General features: G+C 35.3%; 3 protein-coding genes across 5 annotated transcripts in view; 2 read left to right on the top strand and 1 right to left on the bottom strand.

Moving 5' to 3' along the window:
• Window positions 1-1,514: 1,514 nt before the first annotated feature.
• LOC124444044 (clarin-3-like) lies at window positions 1,515-4,198 on the top strand. The gene is made up of 3 exons (XM_046994613.1): window positions 1,515-1,861; window positions 2,747-2,926; window positions 3,094-4,198. The coding sequence occupies exons 1-3, from the start codon at window positions 1,627-1,629 to the stop codon at window positions 3,363-3,365; spliced, it is 687 nt and encodes a 228-aa protein (XP_046850569.1). The 5' UTR covers window positions 1,515-1,626; the 3' UTR covers window positions 3,366-4,198.
• Window positions 4,199-12,965: 8,767 nt separating this feature from the next.
• On the bottom strand, window positions 12,966-13,708 carry LOC124444012 (39S ribosomal protein L43, mitochondrial-like). Its single transcript, XM_046994576.1, has 3 exons — window positions 13,539-13,708; window positions 13,367-13,473; window positions 12,966-13,268 (listed from the first exon to the last, which is right to left on the bottom strand). Exons 1-3 carry the CDS (start codon window positions 13,631-13,633, stop codon window positions 13,087-13,089), a joined length of 384 nt encoding a protein of 127 aa, XP_046850532.1. The 5' UTR covers window positions 13,634-13,708; the 3' UTR covers window positions 12,966-13,086.
• A 568-nt stretch (window positions 13,709-14,276) lies between these two features.
• LOC124443739 (lymphocyte cytosolic protein 2-like) overlaps window positions 14,277-16,551 on the top strand; it is a 32,501-nt gene continuing 30,226 nt past the window's right edge. For 2 of the 3 annotated variants that reach the window (XM_046994255.1, XM_046994253.1), the window contains exons 1-5: window positions 14,292-14,467; window positions 15,346-15,408; window positions 15,492-15,550; window positions 15,643-15,714; window positions 16,240-16,280. In XM_046994255.1, coding sequence (XP_046850211.1) covers window positions 14,399-14,467; window positions 15,346-15,408; window positions 15,492-15,550; window positions 15,643-15,714; window positions 16,240-16,280 — 304 coding nt within the window. In that variant the 5' untranslated portion in view covers window positions 14,292-14,398. Of the gene's footprint in view, window positions 14,468-15,345; window positions 15,409-15,491; window positions 15,551-15,642; window positions 15,715-16,239; window positions 16,281-16,551 lie in introns of all 3 variants that reach the window. The other variant, XM_046994254.1, reaches the window with a different exon arrangement.

The raw sequence follows: 16,551 nt of genomic DNA, 5'->3' as shown, positions 1-16,551 counted from the left end.
GGAAGATATAAGCGTTCTTTTCTAGATTCTCCGCCCTTTCGCTGGTGTAATCGTGAAACTGTCTTGTTGAAAAGTCTACGTATGTGTGAAACGAGATCACATGCAGGCTACATGCAGGATGATTTTTTTTGGAAGTCGTGGTTTTAACCGATAGATCCCGATTACATGATGTACTTTGGATTATCCAAAGGATAACAAGTCGAATCTTACTCGTGGAATTGCAACGGATTAATACGGGAGTATGTCAGGGTATGTTTTGTGGAATGTTTGAGTAAATTAAGTATGATATTTGCCTTTTTTCACTTTCAATTGTGATCCTTTTTTTGTTATTAAGTATAATATACTTTTTGAACATAATTTCAGGACGAATATAAGCGATATAAAATTTAATGATTTTACAGCGTTTCGATGCTTCTGGACCTTGACCGAAGAAATGAATGCGTCCTACGTAATTACAAATGAATGCTGCGTAATTGTGATTTTGTTGCTTGAAAAAGACGCGTCGAAACGTAATTCATTTAATTTTATATCGCTTATATTTTTCTTAAAATTAGAGCGTTTTTCGTACCGAAAAATTGTCCGACGGGTTAAACATCAGTTTTACTGTTCAGGTGGCAAAATATACTTTGCGAAATATAAAAAAAATGGCTCACATGAAATCTTGCGAGGTTCCATTTGAATTAAAAATAACTCTGAGACGCGAGCCCTGTGTAAGGCTGTTTTTCACTCTGTTTACTTGCAAACTTCTAGGCTTAGCCAGACCAACGGCAATTACGTTAAAAAATTCCAGCCCTATCAGACGAGATCTCGCCTTGTAGGGCTAACTTTTGTGAACAATTTTTTACTATATGGATTTCCAAAAGCGTGTGAGATATCGGCTGGTAGAGCCAGCCCTGCCTGTATAGATCTATGGTTCTGAATAGCGCATTTTTGTAGTCAAAATCCATCGCAAATCGGACATCACACACAGCTATTCTAACCATAGACTAGTTCGAATCGATTCAACTTTTCTCTTGGCAGCAGGCACGTGTCCTCATCAAGTATTAATCTCATCGAGGGAAAAACTCTCGGACCGAATTTCGTTACTTGAAACGGACGTCATGCGGATGATTCATACATTGAAAATGGAATGATGAAAGTTTAGGTCGTTTTCGAGTCGTCTGTATCGAACGTACAGCAACAATTGCTTCCCCTCCCTCAATTATTTAGGCTTCTGCATGCTTAATTAAATCAAACTGCACAAATGAGTACATTAACTAGGAGAAACTTTCAAGAACGGTATGGATCACATTATTATACACGTTTTTTGTTTAGAATACAGACTGCATGTTAATTTTGATTTCGAAAAAGAAAGGCGTGGCCTTCTGCGCTTTTTCGCAGACAAATTACTCGAGGGAAAATTTTCCAGTATATTTTACAACATATTTTCCTTTCAAAGTCATGTGTAAACATACTTTTCATATGTTACTAAGGAACGATCTAAACATTCAAATAAACGATTTTTAATGCTTAGATTTTCGAAACGTACATGGTTCGTTTTATTTTACTTAAAATTCATAGTCTTGCGAAAAGTAAAATCCATCTATAGGTTCGGCTTGAATAAAAAGATTAGTGTTGTCTTACAGAATGGGCAAAGTGTGCCGTCGAGGCGCGTTGTTTTTCTTCGCAGGACTGTTTGCCCTTGGTGCTACGGCGGCTGTTATGCAAGCTTTGTTAAGCAATAACTGGGTGCATTGTGAAGTGGAAAAAATCGTGCAAAACAAAAGCAGCAACCGAGGCTGGATAGAGTTCGGATTGATAAGAGGCTGCCAGGGAAGAAAACCCACAGCTCACAGTCAAATCAAGCAAGAGTGCTTTGAAGGTGAGCCCTTCTTTATTTTATACTTGTCCGAGATGATCGTTTTGTGGTTGTGCGCTCTATTTTCTCGGTATAGCAGTTACGTTCTGCTAATTACTTCAATTATTATTGTTTAAGTTTAAAGTAACATTTTGCCTTGACGTAAGGCAAGAGCAAGTACGATACCAAACGATGTATAGCCGACTATATAACACATAAATGACGTATAAAATACAATGAAGGAATTTTGTAACAAGCACTTTCATGTTGAACTGGATGTACTACACTCTTTAATGTTTTCTGGGGTTTTTTTCCAAAAAACATTATGAGCCTTAGTCAATTCAAGTAATAAGAAATGAATCGTACCACAAAATGAATTTCTCTAAGAACACTGTATGACATTAACGATCCTAGAATATGAAAAACCAAGAGCCTATATCTTGTATAACAAGTCTTGTGAACTGTCCAGTAAAATATCGTGTTGTTTCTATAGCGTTTGGGACGATATAAAACTAACTTCTGGAAATTACCAAATTTGTTGCATGGTGCCTGATTTTGAGGTTATATGTGTGTTGTGTATGTACGGCAGGCTGTCGGCAAAGTCAAATAAGCATTTGCTTAAACTTGCATGAAGTCAAACCTTAACTCTAAACAGCGTGACTGAATGGATGTAGAATCCCGTACTTTAGAGTTGACGTTGTAGACTTAAAGTCGTTTTTTGATTATCAATTTCAGTATATTGGGAATGTTGTGTTTTGAATAGAACATTTTGACCGTGCCTGATTTCCAATGCTATATATTTATCAATGGGAAACAGCTTTTCTGTAAAAAACTGGCATTTGTTTTTGATTTTGTGTTTGTGATATTATAATACATGTCTGTCATTTCTCTTAATATCTTTATCTACAGTATTCAAAGAATTTGAAGGTGTTTTCAATTTGAAGATTCTGTATGCTGTAATTGCATGTCTTGTGTTTGCTGGTTTAATGCTGATACTGTGTGCTGGACTTAGTTTCTATAACGAGTTTACAAAGTCGTCTTATGTCGTTCTTGGGTCACTTGGTCTCTACATTGCAAATGGAGCTGCATGTAAGTGACAAACGAGGAAAAATTTAGAACTTGAAGAATAGAATTTAAAAATTAGAATTTAAATTCAATAGAATATTTGGAACTTTAAAAAAAGAACTTTTTTATGCTTAATTTATGAAATGATTTTCTGGTATTGGATTTTCTTAATTGATACATCTTAATTTCAGTCTTTTTCATGCTGTGTGCAGTCAGTTTGTTCTCGGGACTCTATCATCAACAAATCAAGAAAAATGTCATAAAGAGTAGCGAAATTGAAGAAGGATTTACCAGCAAAGACAATTCATCGCTAAAGTTTTCGTTCTGGATTTTGGTGTCAGGTTTTTCCGTGCCGCTGATAAATATTCTGCTGATTTTCCTTAACAGTGCCAAAGCGAAGAGTTACTTCAACAAAGCACCGACAATCCCAACTAGTAATGTTGACGGAATGATGTTATATTGATGTTAAATGTTGTCTGAATATAAAAAAGTCTTGCTCGAAATGAAAGAAAACTTCTCTGTAGTCACCCTGTTTCTCCGTGAAAGGGAACTTTCGTCATTATTAGAAAAATACCTTAAAACTGAAAGAAGAAGTCAGTTGGTGATTTATACAACAAGTGTTTTGGTTGTTGGCGAATCCATTATTTTCAATACCAGATTAATTGATGAAGTATGTTCCATATACGAAAAAGCGAGTAATTGTCATTCAAAACCATTGTGAACGTCTCTGTAATCGTTATTTGTTAATCGTAGTTTTCGAGAGATGTAAATGAACAACTTTTTGGTTAAAGATCGATTGTCATAAATAATTGCATTGACTAAAGACGGAACGCAGAATCAAAATGAGATCTAATTTATTTGCACAACATGTAGCATTTCTTAAAGTTTGAAATTAGATTTCAGGTTTGTATCTTTCAAAATATCGAAGTCCCGGATCCAGAAGAATTGGCTTTGTATATGGGCCATATTTGAGAGACGGTATATTTGGCAGTTGAACATGTCGGAATCAGTAAGCGGCACTTGATGGATGATACACTGTTTCTTTTATAACAATGGTATAACCTCACGAGAATGTACAAATTGAAACTTTTATCCAAAGTTCCTCAAAAATGGCAGCACACTATTCTTGACATGCCTCGGCCCATTCTCCTCCTAACGGTGTCGCACTGTTCCTACCAATTTTTTAATGACACGGAGTCCGGAGCAGCGCTTCTCCTTGCGATAGTAACTTCTAGTTTAGATCATATATGACAAATAATTAGATTTAGTAATAAAGGTACACTGTCACACTCCTTACTTCATTTTGTACGTAGATCAATGTAGACTTCCGGCCATGTTTTTCTCAGTAGTCAGTAACCATTTATATAAAAGAAAAACTATTTAAAAAGGCGTGCGGTGATTGGTCTATAGCTGAGTTTCCATGCAAAGCGATCTGAGTTTAATCAATTAAATCAACTATAAAGAGAATTTGCAAATCAATCTTCAACGCGTGTTGTAGGAAAAATCAAAACATTTTTTCAATGTTACCTGTTTTGCATTATTATTATTTTATAAGAGAAATAAAATATGCTTTTGAAGTTTTTGAAATTCTCGAGCAGGCGCAAACCTTTGCAGTGGCGGATCTAGGGGTAGTCACAGCAGGCAGCAGCGAGCAAAATAAATTAAAGATACTTAATTCGAAATTCAAAGTACTTTCAGAAATGCACTATTAGTTTTGAACTCTTAAGAATATAATTTTACCAATGGACTTGTCTCTGAGGGTCTTAGAAAAGTAAATATATTCCAAAATGTGCAGCAGTAATTTGTTTTGACTAATCCAAGATCCGCCACTGAGCTTTCGACCTTCGATTTCGGAGCGTTGTTCTGCTCTTAAAATCTCCCAAAAGTCTCCTCGATTTGCATAAGCCTGTGAAAACATATTTAAAACATTTTTTATTTCTTAAATGATTTGGTTTACCATTCATGCTTGAAACATATCGAAACTCAAAGAAAACGGCAACAAAACCATTGTCATCTACATCGCAGCCACACCACGCGTTGAATGAAGTGCTTTGTGTAAGGTACCAAGTGCGGGAATCCAGCACAAATATATGATTCTTTTAGAAAATCAATTAATTACACACTTGCTCTTACAGAAACTATACATGACAATTACTTCAATTCTTCAATCTCAAACCTCTAATACTTTTTCCTTATCTGGCTTCACTCAAACAACCTAAAACCACTTTCGACAGACGAGAAAACGCGATCTTATAAGGGAGCGAGAAAAGTAATATGATAATATCCTCGTGCCATACAAAAGAACCAAAAGCAATCTTTCTAAATTTGAAACATGCAAAAGGGTAAAGCGTTACCAAAGTAACTGTCCTTTCACCTTTTAACTCCGATATACCGGTCACAAGCTCGGGACTTGTAGCTTAAGACTCTCTGCTTTTGAGCAAACTTGTCTCGTTTGCAAAGAGGAGGAGTGGAAGGATTTTACTTACTATTTTATGATTGCTTTAGTGTAAGAAAAACAAGATTCTGGTGTTTCGCAAATTACAGCTCGCATTAAGTTTGATCAGCTTAATTTTTCCATGTAGTTATTGATTCTTTTGGTTTTGATCTATAGCTGAGATGACAAAGAATTCTGAGCTTTGTGTAATTTCATTAGCTACAATAGTTTCTATTTTACAAAGTTTTAAGCGCTACGATACAAGTAATATAGTAAAGTAAAATATACTATTATTAATCAAGATGATTGATGTGACTTGCTGCTGAAAAGAAAAACTATTGTTAAATCTCTTCGGGTTTGTATGTAGCTACGAGGGACAACAAGGCACTTATGATGTCTATAAGGTCGTAATTCAAAAATACGTCAATGGTATAAGATCTTGAATATTTGCTACTGGTGCTGTAATGATGTCATTAAACAACTATAAACTGTTCTCATGCACTGACATTCGGCTGTCGTACATGTTTTACTACAGAATATGCAGCTAAAGTTTGAAAATATGTCAGCGTTCCGATAATACCCTTAGTAGCAAATAAATTAATCGTTTTTGTGAAAACTTTTGCCTTAGGGAGAACATATTACCAGAGAAAATACATTTCTTAAAAAAATAAAGAATGTTAGTAGAAATACTCTGGTCCAAGAGACGTTGGTAAGCTTTTTTTGTAATATGACTGGTGCAAATGCAGGTTATATAACAAAAGTGGCTCAAGCAGCGATCAGAATTTTCCACTTTAAGAATTTCCGTGGTTGAACTTTTATTCAATAAGATTAAACGAGACATACCACAAAGTCAAATTTTGATTGTGTTTCTGTCATGTCATCAGTGACGAACTTTTAGCCATAATCTTAGAGCTTAATGGTTGGAACATATCCACCTATATTGCCATAAATTATGAGTGCGCGGTCATCTGTAGTAGTTAAAAAAACATAGTGGATTTTGATTGTCAGTCAGCAGAAAGACAAGGGATCGCTAAATGATATTTTCGCTCACCCGCCTTTTTACCTTTGGTTTTATCAACAAGCAGGGCAGCTGGGGTCATCCTAAGTCCTCACATATTCCAAACTGGCCAGTTCTAGTTAGAAAATGGACAATTCCAAACACGAAAATGGTCAGTTCTAGTTGGAGAATGGATAATTCCAAACACGAAAATGGCCAGTTCTATAAATTATGTTTTAGAGAAAGTATGCTGGACTAACGAAACGTGACAATGTTTAGACATTCAGTATGTACTATCTTGTTAATACATAAAACCAAAATTTAAGGTCGTTCAAATTTGATGAAGTGTAAATAAGGTCTTATATTGCTTGTCCTTCAGAAAAAATTCATAATTTTGAGTTTAACTTTGCTGTTGCAAACAAGAACCCACTTGATGGATGAAACGCCAGGAATTACTCGACAGAGGGGCTACGAATAAGGATCCCCAACAGGAAGGCTGAACCTTGGTTTTAGTGAACACGCTAAAAATTGTTGCTTAATAAATTTTCGATACAAATCTTCAAGTTTTAAGATAAAATGAAACATCTCATTATAAATTACTGCATGCACGTAGATCTTAAAAAAACACAACTTGTTTTCAAAAGCCAGCCCGTAAGCACAGAATAGATATCTTAACAGAAGGTCCACTCGCGTCGGAACCTTTGATGTTCGTGTCCCCTCCTTTTCTGAAGCAAATTCTAAGGAGACACGCCTTCCAGTAAGATACTTCCGCCAGATCATAATAGAAAATATAGATGCTTTTACAAATATATCGTTTCACACTACAAAAGCTTGGAACCTTATCTCCTTCGCAAGATGATAACTCCTTGTAAAAATTTTGGCAAACTTTTGCTTTAAACTTGAATTATTAGTAAAATGGCATTCTCGTGCAATACTTTTCCATATTGATTTTGTGAAAGTATCTTGATGGGAATTCACGCATGCGTAGTGAAAAGTACGCCACGATTTTAGTCATTGAACTAAATATAACTGGAAGGCTACCTTCGCCCAGAAATTTGAAGCCTAAGTCGACAGTATCGTTCCCAGTCTTTCCACGCTTGTGATAAACACGACCAAAACAAAATATGTCAGTGTTTTAGTCATTTTGACAGCGGATTTTGCAAAAACTATGAAAAAAAACTGGAAGTAAATTGCAAAAAATGTAAATTTTCCAGGTCATTTATAGTAAGTTTGATTACGGTAATAGATCAATCAAGCAATCGTGCCTTTTTGAAAAAACAAACTTAACAAGCCTCGACAAATGCGATTTTGACATCTTGCAAATTTGCATGGTATTGTTTTAAAAATTTCTTAAAAAACGTTAAACCAATAATGACATTAACATAACAGAACGTTAGCAAAATTATGTTTTAAAGTAATATTTACGAAGAAAAACAAGTATAGCTTCTTCTCACCCCAGTCCTTTTTTTAACGTTAGAGCGTATATTTCCTTGATTTTGCAAACAAAAGTTATTTTCACTGCATAATTGTCGTCTTTAGGACAAAGATAAGTATTCAGGATTGTTCAGTAAACATGCCACTTACATGTGTGATAATTGGGTGCAGGAACAGGGCTATTTCTCACCACATAGGTGCAGAAACTGTTGCTTTTCACAGGTAAAATTCCAATACATAAGTTGAAAAATGACATCAAACAAAACTGCAATTTGGAAAGATTAAACATGCTTCAACTACAAAATGAAATTTTAATAAAATTCAGTTAAATACTAACATATATAAATTCTATATTTTGACAGTTTAGTCATATACAGTATTTATTTGTTTCGCTGGTCACAATTGCAATAAAATAATACTTTTCACAGTAAAAGTGTAAAGTAGATATAACTGGTATCATATTGTTAGTACAGGGCTTACAACTTTATTTAACTGGACAAGGATTTGTAGTGAAATTACTGGAAGTATAATATTTAAAATACTAGATCATGAATATTTATATGTATTACAGATTTCCCATGAAAAACAAGGCAGCCATAAAATTATGGGAGCATTTTGTTCAACAAGTAAACCATCTTGAAGTACCATGGACAGCAAAAGTGCACATCGATATGCAGTGACCATTTTCAACTAACTGACTACATTGTCCCCCCCTCACAAAATGGCAAATGCCGACTAAAAAAGTATGCCATACCATCCATGTCCAATAGCTTGCATGTTCAAAATGTTTCAACTTCTACAACCCACTCAAACGCACTGCTGAATAGACTCGAGCTTTCAAATAAAAGACCTTTTGCAGCTACCTCTGATTCCGTTGATGAAACTTCTCCACCCAAAAATCTCCAAAACATCTACAGAAGAAAAAGAGATTTGTTTAAAAATAAGCTTCAACAAAAATTGAAACTTGCAACAACAACTGAGACGCACAAAACAAAAGGTTGAAACCATGGGTGAAGTTGTCAAGATTTTAAAAGATAAGTTGGTGATCAATTCAAAGAGGCAGAAAGTCTTTTGTCCACTTTCAATGATACTCAGTTGGGATTTTTATACAATATTAGAGATAATTTAAAATGTCCTCGTTCAGGCAGAAGATACTCTGATGAAATCAAAGAATTTGCACTTACTTTATATTTTTATTCTCCAAAAGCTTATAAATATGTTCGATCCATTGTTCCACTACCCAATCCATCTTTGATGAAAAATGGTCTCGTCCATGAAATGTGACCCTGGTTTCATTAAAGATGCATTCCAATCACTATCAAATGAAGTTGCTGCTTCCCCAAATTCCAGAGACTGCTGTTTGGTTATTGATGCAATGTCAATGAAAACAAACAATATGGAATCCAGAAGATGACCAGTATTCAGGGTTTGTTAATCTTGGAGATACACTCCTAATCATAAAACAGAGAAATTGGCTTCTGAGGCACTAGTATTTTTATTAGTTGGCACCAGAAGTCATTGGAAATGCCCGTTGGGTACTTTTGGTTGACAAAATCAATGGTAAAGACCAAGCATCATTGGTAATACAATGTCTTGAAAAGGCATCAAAGGCAGGTTTAAAGGTATGGTCTGTAACAGCTGATGGTACTGCTGTAAATCTTCATACATTTGAAAGTCTTGGTTGCAACTTTAACGGTACATATGATGAAATGCGGTCTTCATTTACCCATCCAACTACTGGCGAAGATGTGTTTGTAATTCTTGACCCTTGCCATATGTTAAAGCTTGCACGCAATGCACTGGCCCAACTTGGTTCTTTTAAGGATGGCAAGGAAAACATTATAAAGTGGAGTTACATAGAACAACTTCAAAACCTACAAATGGAAGAAGGATTAAACCTAACAAACAAACTTAAGTAATCACCTTAACTTTCACAAACACAAAATGAATGTGCGACTTGCTGCACAAACATTGAGCTCCTCTGTGGCAAATGCTATTGAGTTTTTAGACAAATCCGCTAAACAACCAAATTTCTCTGGCAGTAATGGGACAGTGACATTTATTCGCATTATCGACCGACTTTTGACATCCTTAATTCCGGAATCCACTGGGTAAGGGTTTTAAGGCACCTCTTCGCTTTCAAGTCAGGAAACATGGCAAGAAGTGTTATCATCATCAGCAGAATATTTACTATCATTAAAACCAACACAGCTTCCTCTCAACCAATTTGTACATCTCAGCAAAACATTTGTAATTGGGTTTGTTACCTGCATCAAATCCACTATTTCAATGGCAACACAGATGCTCTCTTCATCCATCAATCCATTCAAGTATCTCTTAACCTACAAATATTCACAGGACCATATTGAACTCCTGTTTTCCTGCATTCGCTCAAGAGGTGGATGGAACAACAACCCCAACAGTCTCCAAATGAAGTATGCCCTTGAAAAATGTTGATGAGAAATGCCATTACTGCATCAAAAAATGCAAACTGTTTGGACTTTACTGGCTGCAACAACCTGATACCACTTTTTCGTACAAGAAAACATTCACCCACATTACATAATCAGTCACAAGAAACTGCTGCCCGAGACACTGACAATAAAATTAATGCAATGGTGCAACATCTCCAAGAAGGCAACAGCGAATTTATTTCGAACGTTATATTTTATATTGCAGGATACATAGTTTCGAAGTTAGTCAACAATTTATCTTGCCCAGAATGCAAACGATGCCTTTGTCCTTTACCAAAATCGTTATCCGTAGATGACCATGATTATATTGCCACAAAATATCATGAAGCTGGAAAAGCGTCAGCTTTCGTCAACTTCGTGAACAACGGTGGTTTACAGATTCCATCCACAGCGGTGTATCGTTGTACAGAGTTCTGCGAACACGTTTTCAAAGCAACGGTGACAGGCAACGACAATCAGCATATTAGTAACAGGGCAAAGTTGAAGAACAGTATGATTATTGCAGTTTGCCAACATTTTAATCTGGAATCGACCTTTCCTCTATTCAGAGATCACGAAGATGGTGTTAACGAGGCTGTTATCGAAGACGATCACAGCACTCAACTGACAAAGCATATCGCAGACAAATATTTCACACTGCGTCTTTTCAACTACGGTAAAAAATATACGAGGGAGATCGTAAATAAAGGCAAAACAAGCGACAGGCACCGACTCAATAAGCTAATCTTGTTTAACAATGAATAAATTTAATGTGTAAACACTTTATGAATACAATGAATAAACACTTACCCATTGGGATTTTACATTTGAAAGTTTTCGCCAAAATCCGAGCACAATCCTTTGCCATCGGTAAGCCTTCTGGGTAAAAATTATTTGGTCGGCAAGAAACTTAAATTTCCTGTATTAATATCAAAAGAAAACGCAGCAAAACTAAATAAATTCAGTAATTTTCCTTTCTAAAGCTTGGCCAAAACATGTAGTTTATTCGTTCAGACTCTTTACTCACTCCTTCCAATCACGCATCGCGAGGCCGAACTCGCGTGATTTGACTACCAGAAACGCGTGTCTGGAGGTCAGATCACGCAAAATTTTGGCTTCATTTCGTGTGTTACCGATATATCAGAAGGTAGCCTTCCAGTTATATTTAGTTCAATGGATTTTAGTCGAGTAAGCCTTCTGTTAGATGTCTATTTTGTGCCGTAAGTTTTGGTCCTGCTACGTAAATTTTAGAACATTAACATTATTCATTTCTTTAGAAATTTATTATTTTTACAGTGAGTGAACACAGAAAAATTTACATAGCAGGATCAAATTGGCGGGCTGGCTACGTCACTGCTTATAATTTCTCTAAATAGACTTGCGGGATACTCTTTCTGTGATGCTTTGCTGTTCTTAAGTTTTCTTCAGCAAGGGCTTGAACATCTAGTAAGGTTTAGAGAGGCGATTGGTGGTTGTGTCATTGAATGACAAAGCAAAAGCCATTAGAGTGTTTTCATCTATTAATGTCTTTAAATTAGTGAGGAAAGCAGCAAGTCCTCAAAGCTATAATGACTCAAATCTTTTCTCAAACTCAACATTAACTTTATTTACGATCTTGTAGATGTCCAAAACATATTTATAAAATACTGCTCCTGTTGCTTTTTCAATACTAATAAGTCGTACGCTCTCTTTGGAACTTTTTTCAAACAAAGCAATTTGGCTGATGGCTTCGGTCACACTATTCGTTAGCTTGTAAAAGCGTAGCAAACGCAAAAATTTGAAGTTTGCTTTGAAATAATAAAATCATTCATTGTCAGATGCAACATTCAAAAACAAATTCGTAGGGCTGTGGTTCCCTGGCAAGGATGCTGTAGCCCCCCTTTGGCACCACCCTTAGCCCCAATCCAATTAATACAAGGCAATATAAAATGGAATAAAATGTGAAAAGTCTAAATTATGTTATACATATTTCATATTGTAAACATCAAACTTTCAAAAGCAATGAAGTAGACAATATTATCAATATATTTAGTGTTAATAAAAACATTATTTCAGTAGCAATGTCAAAAAATAACAAATGGTAGTTGTGGTTCAGAAGTACAAGGCAATTGACTTTAGTTCATAGCCAGGTGGACAGCATATGTGATAGGGCAACATATAAGACAGTTTATCTAAATTACATTACTGTCTTTATTATCTGCATGCACAAACTTGAATTACAAGCATGTTCTCAACTCTTAACCCTAATGCTAGTTTAGGTAAAAGTTCAATTGAAGAAGAGGTCATCCAACATGAACAATCATAACACTTATTCTTGATTTCATTTGCTTCATAGCATTCACTTTCAATTGAGCATTTCAATTTGAGTTTTAAAGCTTTCCTTAAAGCACATTCTCATATCACAACATCGCACATATTTTCGATGCTATTCTTTCTCGCAACTTACACATTACTACATCAGCTCTTGGATGCTGTTCTTCTCCATTAACTCATGAAACAATGTTTTACAACACATTTGGTTTCTCAGTCCACTCAAAGTGTTCCTCTTATTTTGCTTTCAACATCAATATCTTTCAATTTAATGATACATTTCAGAATATTGAGCACAAGTAGAGCAAGTGATGAAGAATTTTTTAGCATCAAAACAGTGTATTCCTATGTGTTTCTCATACAAAAAATAACAATTTGGGACGATAGAAAGCAGCACCATTTCACAACATAACAACACAACATAATATCACAGCATTTGATTTTGTCACATCTATAACTATTGCTTCAATAGGAATAATACAATCTATTAATTTATAAATGAAGAAGAAAACTCTTAAATTTCAAATCTGTTTCTTGCTTTTCAAGTATGCATTAATCAATTAACAGCATTCTTATTAACATAAGGTGACCAAGTTCCTTGAGTAGACGGATTTAGTGTCTGCCATCGGTATTTATCCTGTCGTTTTTTTCCAGATGAACTTCGCAGTCTGTGCACCCAAGCGTCAATCTGCTCAACGCTATCGTTTTTTAATGGAATCACCATGCTGCTATCATTGACTTTAAGAAAATATGTTAATATGACAGATGGGTTAATGAGTGCATGCATATATCCATATACTTAAGTAATGAAAATATTTCATGTCATGATCACTTACGAAAATTCGCAACAATACGAGGATGTCGGTTGGGACGCTCAGTCACGTATACTGCGATATTTGGGTACGACTTTGATATTATTTCAACTCTCTCCTTCACGAATGTCCTGTGTTTTTAAAAACATAGTAAATGCGTGGCATGGGGACACGAATTTCCAAGACTTGCGTGTACCTCATCATTTTGCTACTTCCACCCAAAGAACAATAGTTAAAAGTCAGCCGTTTTAGTTGACATACATATCTTCCAAAATTTGCCGAGGCAGCCATGTTTGATTTATCATCGTAAGTGCAGTGAACTGCAATAACAACGTTGTCATGAAAGTTCAGTGGGCAAGTGTATTTTTCATCTCCTCCAATCTGATTGGCTGCTGCAGCAGGCGGCTTTTACGATTCTTGATCGTGGTCACGTGGTCAGAAAAAATTTTACAATTAATTGCCAAAAAATTGAAAAAAATTGTCAGTGCTTTTTAAATTTTTAAAAATGATTTAAAAGCGATATGAATCGTTCAAGGAAGAAACAAAGGGTATTCACATTGCAGTTGTCAAAGCGTGAGTGAATTTTATCATCTTGACGAGGTAAACATTGTTGAAAACAATCCAATTTCAGTCTCAACAGTCAACATCAAACCCGATCAAGCCACATCGATGATTTTAATACAACACAAATTGCTTCATGATTAAAAACAAAAAATAAAAATGTTGTTTATCGTTTATGTCGGTCCCTGGCCGCTTCTGAGACCTCTTGAAAATTTATTTTTCAAAACGAACCTCCCAGCCGGTATAAAACGTATACATATTTTAATTCTTTCTAAACTGATTGACAAGAACGTCATGAATAATCTGAGCTTTAATTTAATTGCGTTTCTGGCATTCCAGTTGCGTTTCCGCATTTTAAAATTCATTTAATATACGAGTCACGATTTTCTTCGAGTTCGACTTCCGGCCTGCTGTATTTTGATCACTTTCACGATTCATCGATGATTCTCTTTGACTAAAAAGTCCGCTAATTTTGATTGCCATAACAGGTAAAGAATGCCTATTCCATCTAGAAGTGAAGTCCTTTCATGGAAGGAGAACGAGGTCGCTGATTTACTTCGCGAGGTGCGGAAAAATTTTTCTAAAATATTTTATCTGTTGAGTGCATTGTTTGTTTTGTGTATGATTGACCTTTTTCTACATCCGTTTGAGTTAATAAAATCTATTGTTTTGCTTTCATTGATACATCTTATTCAGCTTTACATATTGCTTTGAAAAATTTAAGGTTGTATGATTTGGAATTATGTGTAAAGCGAAATTGGTTCTACTTCCTTGCTGTGGTATGGCGTCTGCACAATTTCAAAGAATTCTTTCATTTTCGCATTATTTCTACCTCAAGCATGCAATTTTTGATTGTGATACGAAAAGTAACTGTTTTGAGCATAAAAGCTTTCTGACAACATCAAAGGGGATGACTATATGCATAAGTTAAGGGACCAGTTTACATGGATGTAGTGTAAGGGGTTAAAATAGCAGAAAGGTTAACCCTATCAATTACTGTGATATAACGTCAATATGTTTTATACTTGTGTTTTGATTCAGCCATGTCAAAGGTTACATACAAAAATACTATGTGATCACTTTTATTGTGAGCTCCAAACATTGATCCAATCGGCATGAGCAACAGTTATTTTTTTCAGTGGCTCATATATTTGATGTAAAGCGCCAGGATCACCCTATAAATGCTCTACAGAGACAAAATGTGTTTATCTACTTTCAACACTACAAGCTGTTGATGCCATCATCTTTGATGGTACATAAACTGGGCAATGGTAGGACCACTCTACCAAAAAAAGATTGCCTTGCGACTACATATACTTCATCTCATACAACCAATGAAGATATTTTTAATGTGCTTGTTAGACTAACCTTTCTGATATGGTGACCCTACTTCCGTGAAAAGAGGCCCTAAGAATAAATATGTGGCAAAATGATTTTTTTAGCAAAACCTGTTGGATTGTATCGATAGCATTTACCAAAGGCATATTGATGGACAGAAGTTGCTGGTATGTTATTTATTATTTTGGAAATCACACAATAACATGTAAAACAAATGAATGCTTATAATATTGATCTGCGCAACATTTAGAACCTGCAGTGGGGGGATGTTAGATATTTCTTGGAAATTCAAAATTCTCACAGCCGACGGTATTTATCAATTTGAATTTATTATTTTGGTTTGAATACAATTAGCTATAAACTGCGCAGTTGACTTCATCTATGATTGTGAATTTGTTCAGGAATTTTTGGGATGTCGTTAGTCAAATCCAGGAGAAAAGGGAAAGGAATGGAGGTGTTCAGAATTTAATGAAGTATGTATGTATAGTCAAAGAAGATTTAATTTAAGCACCTTGAACAGGAATGGGAATTTCATTTGAAAGCTTTTTTGTAATTTTTTATCTTACATATGGTGAACCCAGCCAATGTACGTATGTACCAGTAACGTAAGGTAAACCCATGTGCTTTTTTTACTCATGGTGAACCCAGTCCAATGTACCAGTAACGTAAAGTAAACCCATATGGTTTTTTTACTTATGGTGAACCCAGCCCAATGTACCATTACAGTAAGGTAAACCCATGTGCTTTTTTACTTATGGTGAACCCAGTCCAATGTACCAGTAATGTAAGGTAAACCCATGTGCTTTTTACTTATGGTGAACCCAGTCCAATGTACCAGTAATGTAAGGTAAACCCATGTGCTTTTTTACTTATGGTGAACCCAGTCCAATGTACCAGTAATGTAAGGTAAACCCATATGGTTTTTTTAATTATGGTGAACCCAGCCCAATGTACCATTACAGTAAGGTAAACCCAATGTGCTTTTTTACATTTTCAAGGAGATTTCAAGGCAATTCTCAAATTAGTAATGAAGAAGAAGGTATTATGACACATTGATGGTGCAATCTTGATTGTAATTGGCTTTGGGGTTTTTAAGATAATTCTCAAAGCCTTACCATCTTCAATGAATATGAAAATCATTTGCAGGTGACATAATTCTTAATGTGACTAGTGAAAACACAAACTTCTCATGGTAGATAACATTGACCTCGGTCTGATAATACTCCATATCATGCTCAACTTCATCTAATAATTAAGAATTATGAATACAGAAGCTTTTAAACTATTTTGTACGGAAGCCATAAAGTTTT

Source organism: Xenia sp. Carnegie-2017, unplaced genomic scaffold (assembly GCF_021976095.1).
Source record: "Xenia sp. Carnegie-2017 unplaced genomic scaffold, XeniaSp_v1 HiC_scaffold_21, whole genome shotgun sequence".
NCBI classification, from domain to species: domain Eukaryota; kingdom Metazoa; phylum Cnidaria; class Anthozoa; order Malacalcyonacea; family Xeniidae; genus Xenia; species Xenia sp. Carnegie-2017.
Note: the sequence above shows the minus strand (reverse complement) of the source record. Positions and strands in the feature narration are given on the sequence as shown.

Bases quoted from the DNA above. Each gene is read 5' to 3' on its own strand.
- LOC124444044 (XM_046994613.1), top strand. From the start codon at position 1,627: ATGGGCAAAGTGTGCCGTCGAGGCGCGTTGTTTTTCTTCGCAGGACTG. The intron at 1,862-2,746 runs GTGAGCCCTTCT...CTTTATCTACAG, and splicing joins CAAGCAAGAGTGCTTTGAAG to TATTCAAAGAATTTGAAGGT. The intron at 2,927-3,093 runs GTAAGTGACAAA...TCTTAATTTCAG, and splicing joins CATTGCAAATGGAGCTGCAT to TCTTTTTCATGCTGTGTGCA.
- LOC124444012 (XM_046994576.1), bottom strand. From the start codon at position 13,633: ATGGCTGCCTCGGCAAATTTTGGAAGATATGTATGTCAACTAAAACGG. The intron at 13,474-13,538 runs GTACACGCAAGT...TTAAAAACACAG, and splicing joins GGAAGTAGCAAAATGATGAG to GACATTCGTGAAGGAGAGAG. The intron at 13,269-13,366 runs GTAAGTGATCAT...ATTTTCTTAAAG, and splicing joins TCGTATTGTTGCGAATTTTC to TCAATGATAGCAGCATGGTG.